This window comes from Corvus moneduloides, chromosome 18, assembly GCF_009650955.1.
Source record: "Corvus moneduloides isolate bCorMon1 chromosome 18, bCorMon1.pri, whole genome shotgun sequence".
Classification (NCBI taxonomy): domain Eukaryota; kingdom Metazoa; phylum Chordata; class Aves; order Passeriformes; family Corvidae; genus Corvus; species Corvus moneduloides.
This window is the reverse complement of record NC_045493.1, coordinates 10,996,961-11,013,188: the sequence shown is the minus strand read 5'-3', so window position 1 is coordinate 11,013,188 and position 16,228 is coordinate 10,996,961. Positions and strand designations below refer to the sequence as shown.

Below are 16,228 nucleotides of genomic sequence, written 5' to 3'. Positions count from 1 at the left end.
GACAGTCAGACAGGAATGCTCTGATTAAACATAAATCACTTTGGGGCATTGCTGGATTTGGAGTCCTTAACAAAAGCTGCTCTTTCGCTCCGTGAGTCCAACACAGCTCTTACCACAGCAGCTGCCGTTTGTCAGGATTTGCCAAAAGAGGCATTTGAAAGGCAGCTATTCTTAGTCAGATTGTTCCAAAGGGCTGTGGCAGCTGCTGGCAAAGAGGGAACATCCACCAGCACAATGCAGGACAGCAATTTTGCTCCTCCAAAGTTCATTACTAGATTGAAATTAAGGAATTATTTCAAGGCATGTCCAGGGAAGCAGCTCATTTTCTACTGATGGCCAGAGAAGATAAAAAGCATCACTTACGACATCTGTCTCCAGCGCCTCCAGCTCCTCGGAAGCCGTGTTCTCTCCTCCATCCCATGGTTCCAGATCCTTCTCCTTGTGTTCTCCATTAACTTTAGCACTGATGGCTGAATCAGTAAAAGCATCTGCAAGAGAGTGGGGAGGGATGAGACCAGTGAGACCAGTTTGGGTAAGTTTGCACACTGGTTTTTATCTGAGGAACAACCCAATAGGACTGAATCACAGGAACAATAAATATCATTCCCCTTTTCTTGGAGCTGCTGGACATCAGAAAGGTGCCTACTCCAGACTGAGAATAACTATGCAAGTACAGACTAACTTCTCTCATATCAGAAAATAGAAATAATTTCAGTTATTTCAAGATATTTTCTACAATTACATGTACATTTGGGGGAAAAAAGAGGAAAAAAACCCACACAAGGATCCATATTCCTCTAGAAAAAACACAAGACCTGTATAAAATTCTTTTCCAACCAGCCCACACAAGTGCACACCACAATATTGTGCAAATATCAAAAAAGCAGGAAAGCAACTCCCTAAATGGGCAAAATACGATTTTCCTTTCAAATATCTGAATTTCTTCTATTTCCACAACTCCTCAACACATCAACAGAGCAATTTTCCATCAGCTTGGAGCTCCCATTCCCTGAGATATGAACAGAGGGGTCTCCTCTCCTGCCAGAGTTTTTCCAAGCAGCAGCTTATCCAAATCACAGAGAAAAATTCAGGAACTCTCTACTTTTTCTTCTCAACAACAGAAGAGAATAAATAACCAGTAAGGTTCTGCTATTGTTTATAAAAATGACAAAAACATTGAAAATTTAAGATCACAAACTTTTATTTTGACTCATTCGTGTTTCATTTAAGCCAGACTTAAGAAGGAATACTACCAGAGTATTAAAAGTGCTGTAAAAATATATCTAAAGCCATTCACCAAGGAGGCCAAGCTTTTATATTTGTAAGCAACTGGACCTCAGAACTACATGCAGAACTTTAAAAAAATCAAATAAGCTTGTTATAAGCTCATAAATAAATAAGCCTAAAATAAATAAGTCTTCAATCTAGAATTTCCTATCATCATTCTACTGATAAAATAAAGAGCAAACATTTCAGACCTTCAGAAAAGATGAAATCAAACCACCAGGCACTGCCAGATAAGGAAAAACGTGGCCTAAATTAACTTTTGGCAAGATCTAAAAATCTTCCTAAAAAAAAAAAAAATGAACTTTAAAGCTATTATGAAAAGAATTCCCAAAATATGAAGTTGGCCACTGATGTAACAGCCTTCACACAACCTCTGAAGATGTTTTAAAGACACTGCTAACACTGTTTTACCCAATCTCACAGTGAAATTCTGCTCATATATTGGATAAAAATTCACTGTGCTTGGTCTCTCTAATAACATCCAGCACTATCCCATGAAATGCTCACACAAACAGCTTTTAAAATATAGTCTATTATAATATATACTATATATGTGTGTTCAAATGTCATCTGAGACTACACAGGAACACAGTGCTACAACCCACAGCCAAGTAGGAGCTAAAGAGCACATTTTAAAGAATTTTAAAGAATTTTTATGAATGGAAACTCCACATTTACCTCATCAATACCCCATAGCTTAACTCAGATAAACCAGTGCTGCTCCCGTCCCAAACATCATTAATTCCATGTTTCATTTCTGATCTGCTCAGATTGGGACATTTTACATCAAATCCAAGTTGGAGGCTGTTTATGTCTTTTAGGAAGGTGAAATTTGTTTCTGCATCTCTGGGAGTGGAGGGAACTTCTCTCCAGTGAGATTAGATAAATACAAATTAGAAGCCTGATGGCAGCACCTGATGGAGGCAATCTGTGTTTCAGAAGGGTGTTTCCTTCATTTCGATTAAATTCCTCCAGGCAAACTCCACACAACTGTTCCATTTTGGATACTGTGAATAAAATACCAGCTTAACAAGACTCATCTACTCAACCCACTAATTTTCTTATTTAAACAGCCACATAAACATTCAGCAGTGCTGTTATTGTAATGATACAGACGGAAAAAACACCCAAGTCAAAACAAAAACTCCACTATCAGCAAGTGCTACAGGTCTGAGTAAGATGTGTAAGTTTCCCAGAAAATCCAGTGTATCACAGGCCACAGGAAGCTCCACTGCTCTGCACTCCTCTCCCATTTTACAACGAAAGTCACAAGCGAGACTGTGCCCCTTTAACCTCTACAACTCAAAGAAAATCCAAAGACAGGAGAAATTCAAGTTACAAAGGCGCTCCCAGTCAGACAATGTGGTCTCAAGAGCATCCAGGCAAAGTTTAAATGCAGCAGGATGGTACCTCAAGGCACAGATCACTATTTTCCTGGAACAAACAGCAGGGCAGGCACATGGGAGACCAGAATTAAAAACCCAGCAAAGCCTCTACCAAAATTAATCAGCAACGAAATTGAGAATGAATGTAAGAAACTCTAAAAATGACAGTTTCCAAAACAAAAATGTGGCTCTTAAGATTATTAGTAAAGTAGAAGGTAAAACATGAGCTGCTGCTACAAGTGCTGAATGGCAGAGCAATAACTGACAAGACACTGCACAGGCTCATCTTCCCTCTTATCTGGTGCCTCTTATCTCTGAGCTGTTGAACGAGCAATTCACATGACACCTTGACAAGGCCAAATTTTTAATCAATCCCTTTTCTACACAGCAAAATCCGAGTTAAAGATCAAATGGAACCTGGTGAAACAAGGGGTTGAGGCTGTAACACTCAATTAGCCCCTGTTGCCTCTGTACCTGCTTAATGTGACATTTCCTAAGCAAAGGAGTTGGGTGGTATCAAAGACCTCATTTTAAAGCCTGGTAAATGGAAAAGAATCCCAAGAACAACTCAATGCAATGGAAATTCACACTAAGACAAATTAAAAATACACATTCTGTGAAAAACTCAGCTGGGGCAAATTCTTCAAGTGGGTGCTACTAAATGAGTTAAAGAAAAAAAGTGCCAGAACAGAGCAATTAAGAGTCCGGGTTTAATTAATTTCAGTGTCTAACATGCTTGTTTTCACAAACAGATTTTGGTGAAGAGCACAAATATGCAATTAAGTGTCAGTCTGCAGCTGAAATGCCATTAAACCGATCAGTGTTACTGCGCCAAAGGTGCTGATGCCACTCACTGAAGCTTTGATCAAGTCAAAGTAAACTGAGGTTTCACCTTAAAGGTTTTAACAGTAAACTCTCATTTGTTTTGTAACTATTTACTACTGATTTGAAACATTGAAACCAGTTACCACCGGCTCTGCAGAGCCAACATTTCCTTCCTTTGTTCATGAGATGCCTTCTGCTATTCCCCTTGCAACAATTTCTCTGGAAGGATGCCACTTTCAGTGCTAATTCAAGGAAAAACTTAAATAACCAATTCTCTTCTGCCTTTCTTTTCATTGGATTTGTAGTATTTTCCTCAGCGTGCCAAAAAACAATAAAAACATTGCAGAAGTCTTTTACTTTAACAGCAGTTACGATGTTTGAATTGTCTTGTCTTTAAAGAGAAGCCAAGAAGGCAACTCCAAAGCCTTACTGCAATTTGAATCCCATGCAAACCAGCTCTGTGGACTGATCAGTGTTTAGGGCTCCAGGAAACACTACTTCTGTAGAATCAGGAGAAACAGAACCTCCTGCATCAATCAGGAGCCCAAATCACTCAGCAGCAACAAGATCTCAGCACTCAAAGGTGAAGCAGAAAGGTGTGATAACATTAATGTGCAGCCAAGGGTTTCAGCCTGCACTGAGAGTGGGTTTTTAGCAGCTGATTTCCACTGCACATACAGAAATCAGTGTCAGTTCCTCTTTAAAAGCAGACAGAACAGTCTGAAGGGGGAGGTGATGGGTATAACACGGCTTCACCTGAGTTTTCCAGTGCATGTTTCATTCATCAGCCTGCCTGTACTGCAGCAAACCTCAATTCTGCAGAAAGAGACCCTCAGGTGACTCCCTCCCATTCCTCTGGAAGCCTAACAAGCACCTACAGGAGCTGCAAGGGCTGTGCAGACTGACAGAGCTGCAAACATGGGCAGGGAAGCAGGGACAGATTGATTTTTCAAATGTTAACAGCTACAACACCCCTCTCTACATAGACCTACCAATTTTTCTCCCAATCCTCCCAATTTCTACAATCTGGGCACACCCCACACTTTCTCCACGGGTGCCTCTGAAGGTGCAGTGTCATGCTTGGCACAAACCCACGTGTGCTGCTCCCAGTTCCACCCCCCCAGGCCTGCACTGGTGTTCCCTCCCCTGAACTCTCTGGGTGGGTTATCAGCTCCCTGCCCCAAAGCTGCAGGGCTGTGATAGCACTGGCAGCTGCTTGGCAGCCTCTGGCAGAGGCTTTTCATACACAGCTCTATTTTCCTTCTTCTGAAAGGACACTCCATCCCATTCCCTTTCTCCCCATCTTCTGCTCTTTCCCAATCATCTTCCAGTCTCTTTTTTATAATCCACAGAACATCTCTGCTACTCAAACATGAGGGTGGACCAGAAGATCCAGACCCACAGCCAGGAGCACCATTTGCCCACATCCCTCCAGCCCAGGAGGGAACAAATGCCAGAATAAAATCCATAGCAACTTATACTGAATCAGGAGACCAGGATGCACTAAAAATTTCAAAACAGTAGCTTCTGCAGAAATTTATTTAGTTCAAGGGCTCCACAAAAGTCTAGAAGTTTCCTACAGAGTAAGAAACTACACAGACAGAATCACAGAATATCCTGAGTGGGAAGGGACCCACAAGGATCATCAGACCCCAACATCCCTACTCCAGGTAAGCCTCCCAACAGAGAGCTTGTGAAAAGCCCTTTTCTTTGACTATATTTTTAAAGCCTTTCCAACCAAGTATTTCCAAATTCTCCCCACTTGCCTGTGAAAGAACCCATTGAGAATTAGGCAATTTTAAAGTCTCTGTTCCTGTGTAAGTGTGACCAGAGCACCAGGCAGGGACCATTCCCAAAACCAGGAGCACCAACTCCTCAGGCACAAGTTCAGACTCAGTTTTCACTCTAAATCATCCAGTACCACGAAGATTTGGGTTTATTTACAAGAACAAACGACCAGCACTTCCTCTAAGCACATTCATAAACTTCCAGCCTTTAGAATCCTTGCTTATTTAATTTTCCCAGAAAGCCCCTCATTGCTCCAATTTGAAGGTGTGATCAGAGACTGAGTTACACTTTCAAGTGTCATTTCCAGATAATGTATTTTTGAGACAAAATGGAAAGCAGATTAATTTGCCCACTCTGAGTTATCAAGCTCTGCAGCCTTCCAGTTTATCTTGCTCCAAGTCTCTATGGCTTTATTTCAGCTCTCCAGTATTTAAGAGATTTAGACTCAGCCATTCCACCTAATAAAGTGAACTGAGGGACTGTTCAACCTGAAACAATCATTTTCTTCTAGAAAATGTCCATTGAGCAATTATTCCTAGAAGCAGTAGTATATTCCTCACTCAGTCTGCTCCAAATCTGTACAGATTGGGTGAGGGAGAGCCCAGTTTGCATTTACATGAAAGTGATGCTCATACCAGACCCATTATAAAACAGCTCTCACGTAATTTAAATTCCAAATCCCATCCAGAACCTGGAACTTATCTGCATTTCAATGCTGCATTTGCTCTGACATTATGCATCATCATCTGGGAAAAGCAAAATTCCTTGAAACAACAAATCTCTCATTCTGCAGCTTTAAATCAGGCAAGAACATCCACAGGTACAAACACAAGGTGGAGAGAGAAATTCTCATTAAATGTCCTCATATCCCTACACATCTCTAAGTCCCTGCTAATGGGAATAAAACCTGTGTTCCAATAACCACTGAGCCCTTGTGACAGCTGTTAATCAACCTGTAAATGTACACAGAGACAATTTCACCTCGTGGCACATAAACCTGTGTATTTCCTTTTATTCCTTATCCCACCAAATCAGCAACATTACACATAAAGACTCTGGAGTTTTGCTGCCCAAAAGCGGAGAAATCTGCAAAGGAATAGAACTGCTTCACGAGCTCTTAGGTTCCAGAAAAATAATCAGGGGATTGGAGGTCAGACATTTAAAGTATGAAGGTTGCCTGCAAAATTGCTTAATTTGGACAGTTTTGATGTCTTTAAGATCTTAAGACCTGTCTGCCACCTCTCTGTATTTTGGAGAGCTTTACCTACAGGTCTAGAAGCAGTAAAACAGAAATTGAAACACAAATAGAGGATTTTAAAAGAATTTTTAGCTTTGTTTGCAGTAGTACTTTTAGAATATTTCTATGAATGCATGTTTAGACACAGAAGTAACCTCCATATAGACTCTATAGATCTCAACTCTGAGAAATAATCTTTTTCTAAAGAGTTTGTGTATTCCTGGATTCTTGTATAACACTTAACAGAAAATTAGATAGACATTTATGTGTCTACCTCCCACAGAATCTATAAAATATTTCATAAAACCACAAAGGCTTTGCTTTCCAGACACCAAATCAGCTGCTCAAATTTAAAAAAAAATTTAAATTGATACATTTCTAATCTCATGAGGTGCTGAAGTTTTGCACTCTTTAAGAATTACGAGTCTGAAGATGAACTTCAGTTTTTGGATCCTAAAGCATGTATTTTGAAAAACTTTGAATTATAATCTTAAAATATTAAGAAAAAAAATAAAAATAAATATACCTCTTCTGGCATAATTGGTATCCATATCCTTAAAATGCACCATAACAAAGTCTGAAGACTTGAACAAGATACTCTCTAGGATGTCCTCCCGTTTTGGCCCCAAACTGGATTCTGCAGTTTTCCGATGAGCAGCATCAACCACTAAATCACACTGTGGGAGACACAAACACAAGGCTCTGCTTTAATGCACAGTCACCCCCTCAATAATTTCACCTATTTGCAAAAACTAGGTAGTTACAATCTGCTTGTGTAAATCTAGGCATGACCAGTAAAAACAATTCCTGGTAAATATTCCAATTTTAATCAAATGTTGGTTATTCAGAATTAGGAATTTTCACAATACGAAAGAGTCAAAATGTAGAAAATTACCTTAGGACTGTAGGTTTTAAAAACTCCTTCATATATACCACCATTTTTCACCTGTACTTCACATTTGGATCCCTAGAATGCAAGAAAAACGGAAATATGACTTTCTGCCAACCTGACAAATGACATTACAATGATTTTCTTAAACATGTGTACTTTACATATGTCCAAAGTGTAAAAATACAGCTCAATTCTTAGTGAAATCTCCTCATTCAGCATCTGCCCGTTTATAAATGCACTGCTGTGCTCTGCAAATTCAAATAGCTGGGTGTGTATGGGCAGTCCTGAAGGGATTTGAGATACTCACAGGAGAATATTTGGTTCTCACAAGGCTCTTGACCAGTTAAAACACACAAAGGAGGTTTTGTGCAAACCCCAAATCTGTGCCTGTGTGGGTACAAGTAAGAATAAAAGCTTATCCTGGCCTCAGGCAGATGTGGGACAGTCTGCCTTACTTCATTTTCCCATGTCAGGGCTTCCCTTAAAATCTGGGGAGAAAGGTTTCTAATCCCTGCACACAGACTCATTTTATCTATCCAGAACTTCTCTAAAGACAGAAAATGCAAAATACAACCAGCACACCTAAGAAATCTGCTGTACCTCTGCAAATTAGAGTTAAATCTTTCCAAGCCTAAAATTTCTGTGATCCTTTCAAGTTCAACCTTGGCAAAAAGTGTTTAATGTTCACTCCTCTGTATTACCATCAGTGGATTAGTCAAAAATTCCCTGTCACTAGAGGAACCATTCTTCCAAATATGAAGACTTACAACAACTGATGTGAGTATGTGAACCATTCTCATGTTTGCATAGATGCCATCGAAAGAAATCTGAAAAATAAGAAAGACAACATGAATATTGAAGAAATTCCAAAAGCCAGAGCACCCAACCCAGGCTTTCATTCAGTACACAGAAATTCTCAGAAACATTGGGTCAAAACCTTACTCAGGCAAGACACATGGAATGTAGGTATTAAATATTAATATTAAACATGCCAGGGGAGATTTCCAGAGGGCCCTTGACTTTTATCTGACCAGTTAAAGATCTAACATCCTCCCAAACAAGCTAGAAATACCAGGGGGAGCCCCTATTGTCACTCCATTAAGGAAATTCTCTGGCTGGTTGGGTGCAGCTGATATGCACAGATTTGAGGGATGTTGGCAGGGCTTTGTTTTTAAACAGAAAAAGCCCTGCTGGTTTAAGAATCATCAAGAGAATAAGGCACTTGCAGTGCTGCAGAAGCAAAAAGGTGCTTTCAGGCCTGCTCAACCTCATCCTTTCATCTCCCAGTGCTGATTACACACATTAACAGGAGCTAAAGCCACCAAATTGTGGAGTGCCAAATTGCCACAAACCCTGTCATTAATTTGGTCCAAAGTAACTCAGTGCAGCACCAGGACCTGCAATCCTGACTGGGAGAGCTGGGCAGGTATCCCCAGCTTGCTGGAGGACACACTCACCTCAGTGCAGGTGTTTTGCTGCAACACCTGGTATCTCTTCCTGTCAGCTTCGTGTTTGTAAAACAAGAGATGCTAAAACAGCTCTTGGGATCTGACCATATTCTGATATTTTCAACCAACAACGTATTTTGAAGTGTCAGCTACCTTCCTGGGCTGAACAGAGATGTTTAGGGACATTCCCGTGCCCAGCACTCAGCACAGAGCACATACAGACCAAGACCTGGAGATGTTTAGTGTTTGCCTATGACTCTTTCCACCAGTTTTCCTCAAAGCTTCTTTAGTTTTCCTCAAGTGTCTTGGTATCTTCAATAAACATTTATGTAAGCAAACTTGTAAACCCTTAGCCCTTTTAAACCTTCCTGCTTCTGCTCTATTCCTCAAAATTAGGCATCTTTGAAAACCAGGCCAGCAACAAATTGGCAAATATTTGATTAGTGCAGTTCAAAGGTTCACTCTTTCAATCGAGATCCACGTATTTAGCTCTGATAAAATGATGTTCTGCAAGTCAAGACACTTCTATACTCCAATAATACACAGCCTTGAGAACAACTAAAGCTGCACACTGGCATTACTGAGAACAATGGTTTAGCAATTTCATAGTAAAGCTAAACAGAGTAGTTATTTTTATTTCATTAAGTGCTGCCTTACTGTCATCTGTTTAAGAGAAAAGCCAATGTTAGAATTTTCAGACAGGAATTTTAAAAGCACTGCTTTAAGTTAAATGTTATTTATATTTACAGCTGTCATTGCAAGAAAATGCAGAATATTTATATTAGTGTAGGCAAAAGTTTAAGTGAACCTTCCTCCCTTCACCCTCCCAGGAGACTTAAATGAATGTGAGATGCTACTCTTCAGAAAATTGTATCTCACTCTAAAGTATCCACCCACCATGGTATCCCAAAGAAAAAATGGAGAGAAATATTCCAGTATCTGCCATTCTTATAAGTTGTTTCCTCCTACCCTGCACTGGCACAAAGAGGAGAAACCACAAACTTACCGTAGGCTGAGGTGGTCCTTTGCCACTGCTGCGGCCTCTGGAATTAAACACACACATGGGATACGATTAAATTACTGCTGAAACTGCTGCATTTCCTACCAAGCAAGAATTCCAAACCCATCTTAATTTAGAGTTCAGAATGGGATCAGGAAAACCAGCATTCCCAGAGAGCAGAGCCTGACAAGGACCCACTGGGTTTATCTCCAACCTGCTGACCTACCAAGTGCCATCAGCAGGCAGGGGGTTACCTGTGATAAACTAAAGGACAAAATGAAGAAAATACTAAGCTTATGCCATTACAAAACCAGAGTAAGAAGAAAAGAACAATCCTGCAACTAAAGCAAATTCCAAAACTTAATGGCACCCAAAACCAGGACCCAGCTCAGGCTCAAACCCTACACAGCACAGGGTCCCTTCCTTGAGCCAGGAACGTTGTCACTGTGTCAGATTTGGGCCACCCAAACAACTGACCCGGCCACAGGCCACAGAGGAGCCCTGACTGTGAGGCTCTACCTACAGAGCTCGTTTCTAACTGCTCTCACAACCCTGCAAACCCAGTAAGTCTGTCCATCCCCCCAAAACACCAGGTCCTCCTAATGCCAATCTGTCACTGTGTAGCACTCAGGACACGTCGGGATGCCCAGAACACCTTGCACACTGAGAAGGGTCAGTCTGTGCCCTCCTCCTCAGGCACCTGAGTCCCAAAGCATCCCTGCAGGTAAAAAAGTCCCCAACAGCTCCAATTCTTCAACTACCCCACTGGTGTGTCTTAATTCTAAGTTCCTTCCTTGTATCAAGAAGTCCTAGTTTCAAACACTTCTCATAGTGATTTGGATTGGTGTTATGACTTCAGGAGTGCTCACTGTAATGTGAGGCAAAAATAAATCTTCTGTTCTATTAAAAAAACCCTCAATTTTTTAAATAGACTCACCTTACTGACACACAACCATTTCATTAAAGACACCTGAAGAATCATGTCTGGCATTATCTAAACAACGCTGAAATCTAAATCCAACTGAATGTCACAGAATCATGGAATGGTTTGGGTGGGAGAGCACCTTAAAGATCATCCTCATGCCATGGGCAGGAACACTTTCCTCTTGACCAGGTTGCTCAGAGCTCCTGAACACCTTCACTAGGTGCCAGCTGCATTCAAATGCTTTTAAAAACACCAAGCTGGGGCTAACCTACTCCCCAAAATAACAGGCCCTTATAAAAGAGAGCTCACAGAGTAGTCAAAAAATCAAAGGAACTTCTCTCAGTGAACATAAATAAACCTCCAATAAATTCTGCTGAAATAAGCAAAGCCATCAGAGAGCCATGAAAGGCCTTAATGAGGAAAAAATGAAAAACCACTAAACTATCACCTGACTCATTTCAAACAACCTTCTGCACCATAACTGTGGTCTCAGAGCATCACACATGCTTGGGGCATTGGCTGATGGCAGGAACTGTGGATTTGAGGTGCCCAGCAGGCATTTTCAGGATATTGCAGAGTGCTAATATCACAAAAAAAAAGCTCTGATGCAAATAACCTTTATTTAACTACCCATCAACCTTAACTTTCCATAGGGCAACTTCACAATTTCAGGCTTGCTCGGGAGCAACTCTCACCATTTACCAAACTGGACATTTGTTAAATGGCCTCTGAGAGAACTGAGCCCTTGTGAACCTAGAACAGCATTTCTGCACAATATTCAGACCCTCCTCTTTCAGAAAAAGTCATTTCACCAGATGTGGAACCCCCAAATAAGAGGTACAGTCCAGTTGTGATTTGTCCTTCTACTACAATCAAAAATGCGACCACCACGGTCACTTCACAGAACTCGGCCAGAGTCAAACAATTTCACCAGTTCCATCTGCTGCTCTCTTAGATTTTAGAAGATCCTCCTTCCTCCATCAGCTGTAGATCAAAAGCGAAAGAGTTTCGGGTCTGTGCAAGAGAAACCACTCCCATTTTTTGAGACAAAGTATTCTTAGACCTGAAATAACTGGGTTGCTACACCGGGCAGAAAGTTTGGAGCACCCCCTCCATCAACCCAAGTGTTTCAGATTTGCCATCTCTTACCACATTTCCAAAATTACTGTTCCTACCCACATTTCTTCAAGAAACAAACTGATTGTGCACATCCACATCAGCAAGGAGTCCCAAGCTCTACATCAGCCAAGAATTAATGCAGAAATTCTCTGATCTAATAGGTCTCTTTATAGACCTGACCTCTTCTTTTCCAGCTACAACTCCTAATCCCAAACCATTGGGGAAAAAAACCCACATTCACCAAGGTGAAAAAAGAAATATATTTACCAATCCTACCAATGCAACAATTTAGCCAAAACTGTGTCTTCTGCTAAAACCAAGGCCATCAACTTGAGTTTCACATTCCAATAGGTGGAGACTGAAGTTCAAACTATCATTTGACACCTCTTCGATGCAATATATGAAAAAAAAACAACCTAGGACCTTTACAAAGGCAGAAGGTAGATGGGTTTTGCCAGATATTTAACATAATTTAGAACAGGAAAGTAACACTAAAAAATGGAGGTGACGGAATCTAGGAAAGCTCAACAGCAATTTGGCACTGCTGCCTAAAACCCCATTTTCATTAGGGTTAATACGGCAAAATAAATTTTTTAAAAAATTCATTTTGCATTGCAGATATGTGGTTAAAGGTAAACCTGGGTGAAGGCAGGATAGCCTGGCAAATCCAAGCTGGAAACCCTTTGCTTTGGGGAAGCAAAGTCACAAAGTCGGGACAAAGTAATGACTGAGCAATTAAACTTAGTAGCCAACTCCTTGAGTCCAGCAGTTACACCCCAAGAGGCAAAGTCTCTCATCATCAGGGCCCAAAAGCTGCACTATAAATGTTTTTTCCCAGCAGCAACTTGCACATTTTTTTCTATTTTTACGAGTATTTCCTCAGCATCCCTCACCTCCCTCCTTAATGTTTACATGCCAAGTAGAGTGTTTGTATAAGCAAAACAAGGTCACGCATTTGTAGTTTCCCAGTTAATGCAAGGGAAACAAAGTCTTTCCAGGATGGGAAAGAAAGTCTCCAGTTTTCTCTCCAGCAGCATCTTCACGTTGAGACTAAGAAACAAATGCAGCCACGCTGCAATTAATGTCTGGAGCAGCAATGCAGCTACAAAGACTTGAATTTCAAGAGTGGGAATGGATGTTTCTGGAGCGCTGACTGACATTGCTGCAGCTTGGAAAACAAATTTACAGGCTAGTCTAAAGAACTTTAGTGCAGAGAGCTGGCAAAGCTTTTCTTCTAAGGGAGAAATCCAAAGTGCAAGGTTTTATTTCAGCGCAGTGCTTGGCTCTATAAAGCCAAATGAATCGAAGCTGTCAAATGAAGATTATGCAAGAAGTCCTGCAGCTTTATTTTCTGTAGTTTTCCTCCCGATACTGACATCAATAATGCCAATTCCTGTCTCCACACAGGATGACAGCTTCTAGAGCATCTGGATATGTAACAACCTGACTCAAGTCTGGCCCAGTGCACACCTGGAACCTGTTGATGGGCTTAGTCATTGAAGAACCTTCAAAGACATTGCCATGAATCAGTTGTTAAATTAAAAGTTACTCCAAACCAGGGATATAATATCACCCTGAAGTGCATTCACAGCGATAAGGAAAGAGACCTGCAGGTTAACCAGTCATTCTGCTCAGCAGTTTAGCACAGTTGCACTAAAACCCACACAAAGATGTCAGAACCAACTAGAAAACCTCTGACTGGCACGTGTGATCAGACTTCCAGAACAGTCACTGCCATTAAATTCCAGCGCCTTGGCACTCAACATTCCCCCTTCCTTCCATCTGAACAGCACCAACACCTCTCATGCTCTTTCCTTAAGCCTTCAGTTAGGCTCTTAAAAAAGGGATGTCAAGGAAGAAGGAAAATAAATGGAGGCAAGAAGTTTGCTTTTCAGACTTAATCATGGGGTGTTTCAGTTTTAGCTTTTTGATGGGAAAAGCCATTTTTAAAGGACACTCAGTGTATTCTTACAGGACCCCCAAGTCCAGTTAGGCAAGCAAGTTACCAAAATGAAAAATCCCTTCTGCCACAATTGTAACAAGAGAAGAAACATCCAAACCCTGACTCAGAGGTGTTTTGCCTTCAGATAAAAAAACGATGGGGAAAAATTAACAACAAAAAAGAATGAAGAGCTTGGAGGAAGGCTGGGACAGATGCAACTTCCAGCCAAAGGACAGCTAACCCTCCTGGGCTTGCATAACAGCAAAACTCAACCCAAACACAGAAAGTAGGTGTTAGATAATATTCTGAGAGCACAAGGAGCAGGTTTGTGAACCAAACCTACATTTTCCCTAATTACAGCTCGCTGTGCTATTGGCATCTCCCCTGCAGCCCAAGCCCATCTGCCATAGTGCACATTAAACAAACACAGCATTTCACTTGGGGCCTCTTTATAAAAAAGGCATTAATCCTTCTTTTTTATCTCAAACACTTTCAAGGATACCTTCATTTCTGATTTTTTCCCTTTGTCTAAAAGCAATTGACAGTATAGTGAAAAACATTGGAACATCTTGGTTGTTCACACAGCATTTTACCTTTTCTAATCTGAAATACAGATGTGCAGCATTATGAACCCAAGGAGACCAAGACAGTGAGCAGAGCTGACCCTTCCCTCATGATCAGAGGTGGAAGGACAAGTGCTCAGCCCAATTCTTCCAGTTGTAAACTCACAGCAGAAAATTAGGCCCAGGACAGTTAATTATCAATGAGTTTTCTGCCCAAACTAAGCTTTCAAGAGCAACTTAGCCATGAAAAGTAACTTTTTTTTTTTTTTTTGCATGGGAATGTTAGTGCTGCAGGGAAATGAGCTGCTGGGTGGAAAGCTTGGCATAAGCTGGAGATGTTTACATTTTTATTAAAGAATACAACGCATCAAATTGATACCAAGATGCAGGCCACTTAAATTTTGATTTTTCTGAACAGAAAAGCCACTCAGCTTTTCATTTACAGATTAGCAGCATGAACCACCTTTGAATTTGCACTCCCCAAAAGACCAGACTTGTCTTAAGGACAGCTATAGGGGAAGTTCTCTGAAGGTGTTCCACGGGGCTCCAGCAGGCCTGGGACTGTGATTTTACAGGCCCTCCATTCAGAAATAACTTGAAAAGTTAAGAAAGAAAGAGCGTGAACACCTCTGAGGGAACATGTCAGTTGTTCAGCAGCCCCACCAGAACTCCCTAAGGAGTTCTGAAGTGGAATTTATCCAATAGAACCACAAAGGCAATGCTGGTAGGAGAAATCCAGTGGCTTTAATCTTAAACTTGGGAGAGAATTTGAAGCTCACATGCCCAAATCTATGGGGGCAAGTGCTCACCATCAGGCTGAATCTAAAAAAATAAGCTGGAGGTTTTGTTGCCCTTCACGTTAACCTCTACAGTGCCACTGTGTGTTGGCAGGGACAGAGCCCAGTAAACATCACATCCCACCTAATGCCATATGTAAAAACTATTAAACTGGTGCTCTGAGCTGCTGAGGTATTGTTGTTGTTATTTATTTTGTCCTTTTCAACCCTTCCAAAGCTCTTCCGCTTCCAGTTCCACTGGCTGGGAACAAAGTAAAACCCTATTTCCAGTGATGTCCAACAATGGGGCCACTGTAAATTCTGTTTTATTGCCAGTGCACAAAACCAAGTGGGAAAAAACGTCCAGTTGAAGAGGAAGATGAATAAAACTCGAAATGAAACTGCTCTGAGTGACTGTGACCTTCAGAACTGTTACCGTCCTGCTCTGATCGTTTGTTATGACCCCCACAGCCCCAGAAAAATTCACAGCACTACAGAGTTTATTATTTGAGGGAAAGAAAGGGAAAAAATATGAGTGGATTTGCGTAGCTAACGATCAAGGAGCAGGAGCGGGATCAGTCTTCCAGAGGCAGCGAGCATGGGGAGAAGGGGGGGATGGAGGCGAGGAGAGGGCTCAGCCTCTGCAAGATTCCTGCCCCAAAAATCTGGGAGAAAGCGAGGCCGCGCTTGGAGCCACCATCCAGCGGCGCGGTGCGGCCCGCCTTCCCGCGAGAATTTTATTGCGATTTCCATTATTAAAAAAATAAATAAATAAAAATACTAAAAAAAAAAAAAAAAAAAAAAAAATTTAAAAATAATAACGATCCCTAGATATTAAAATAAATTAAAAAATCCCCCCCCGGGTGAGCCGAGGGCGCTACGCCGCCATCGCGGGGCCGGATCGCCGCCCCCTTCCCCGCCCGGGCCGCCCCCCGGCCCCGCCGCCATCGCTCGCGGCCCTTCCCGCGCCGGCCCCGACACGTGCGGCCCGCGCCCCCCGCTCCCCCCGCTCCCTCCTCAGCAGGCGGGTCACGTCGGCCC

General features: G+C 41.6%; 1 protein-coding gene across 18 annotated transcripts in view; it reads right to left on the bottom strand.

The window, feature by feature from the left end:
- The window catches only part of ATXN2 (ataxin 2), a 49,566-nt gene that overhangs the window by 32,798 nt on the left and 540 nt on the right, over positions 1-16,228 (bottom strand). For all 18 annotated transcript variants that reach the window (XM_032128133.1, XM_032128137.1, XM_032128135.1 and 15 more), the window contains exons 2-6: positions 9,869-9,905; positions 8,182-8,241; positions 7,418-7,489; positions 7,049-7,199; positions 364-488 (exon numbers count right to left, since the gene is read on the bottom strand). In XM_032128133.1, coding sequence (XP_031984024.1) covers positions 364-488; positions 7,049-7,199; positions 7,418-7,489; positions 8,182-8,241; positions 9,869-9,905 — 445 coding nt within the window. The remainder of the gene's footprint in view (positions 1-363; positions 489-7,048; positions 7,200-7,417; positions 7,490-8,181; positions 8,242-9,868; positions 9,906-16,228) is intronic.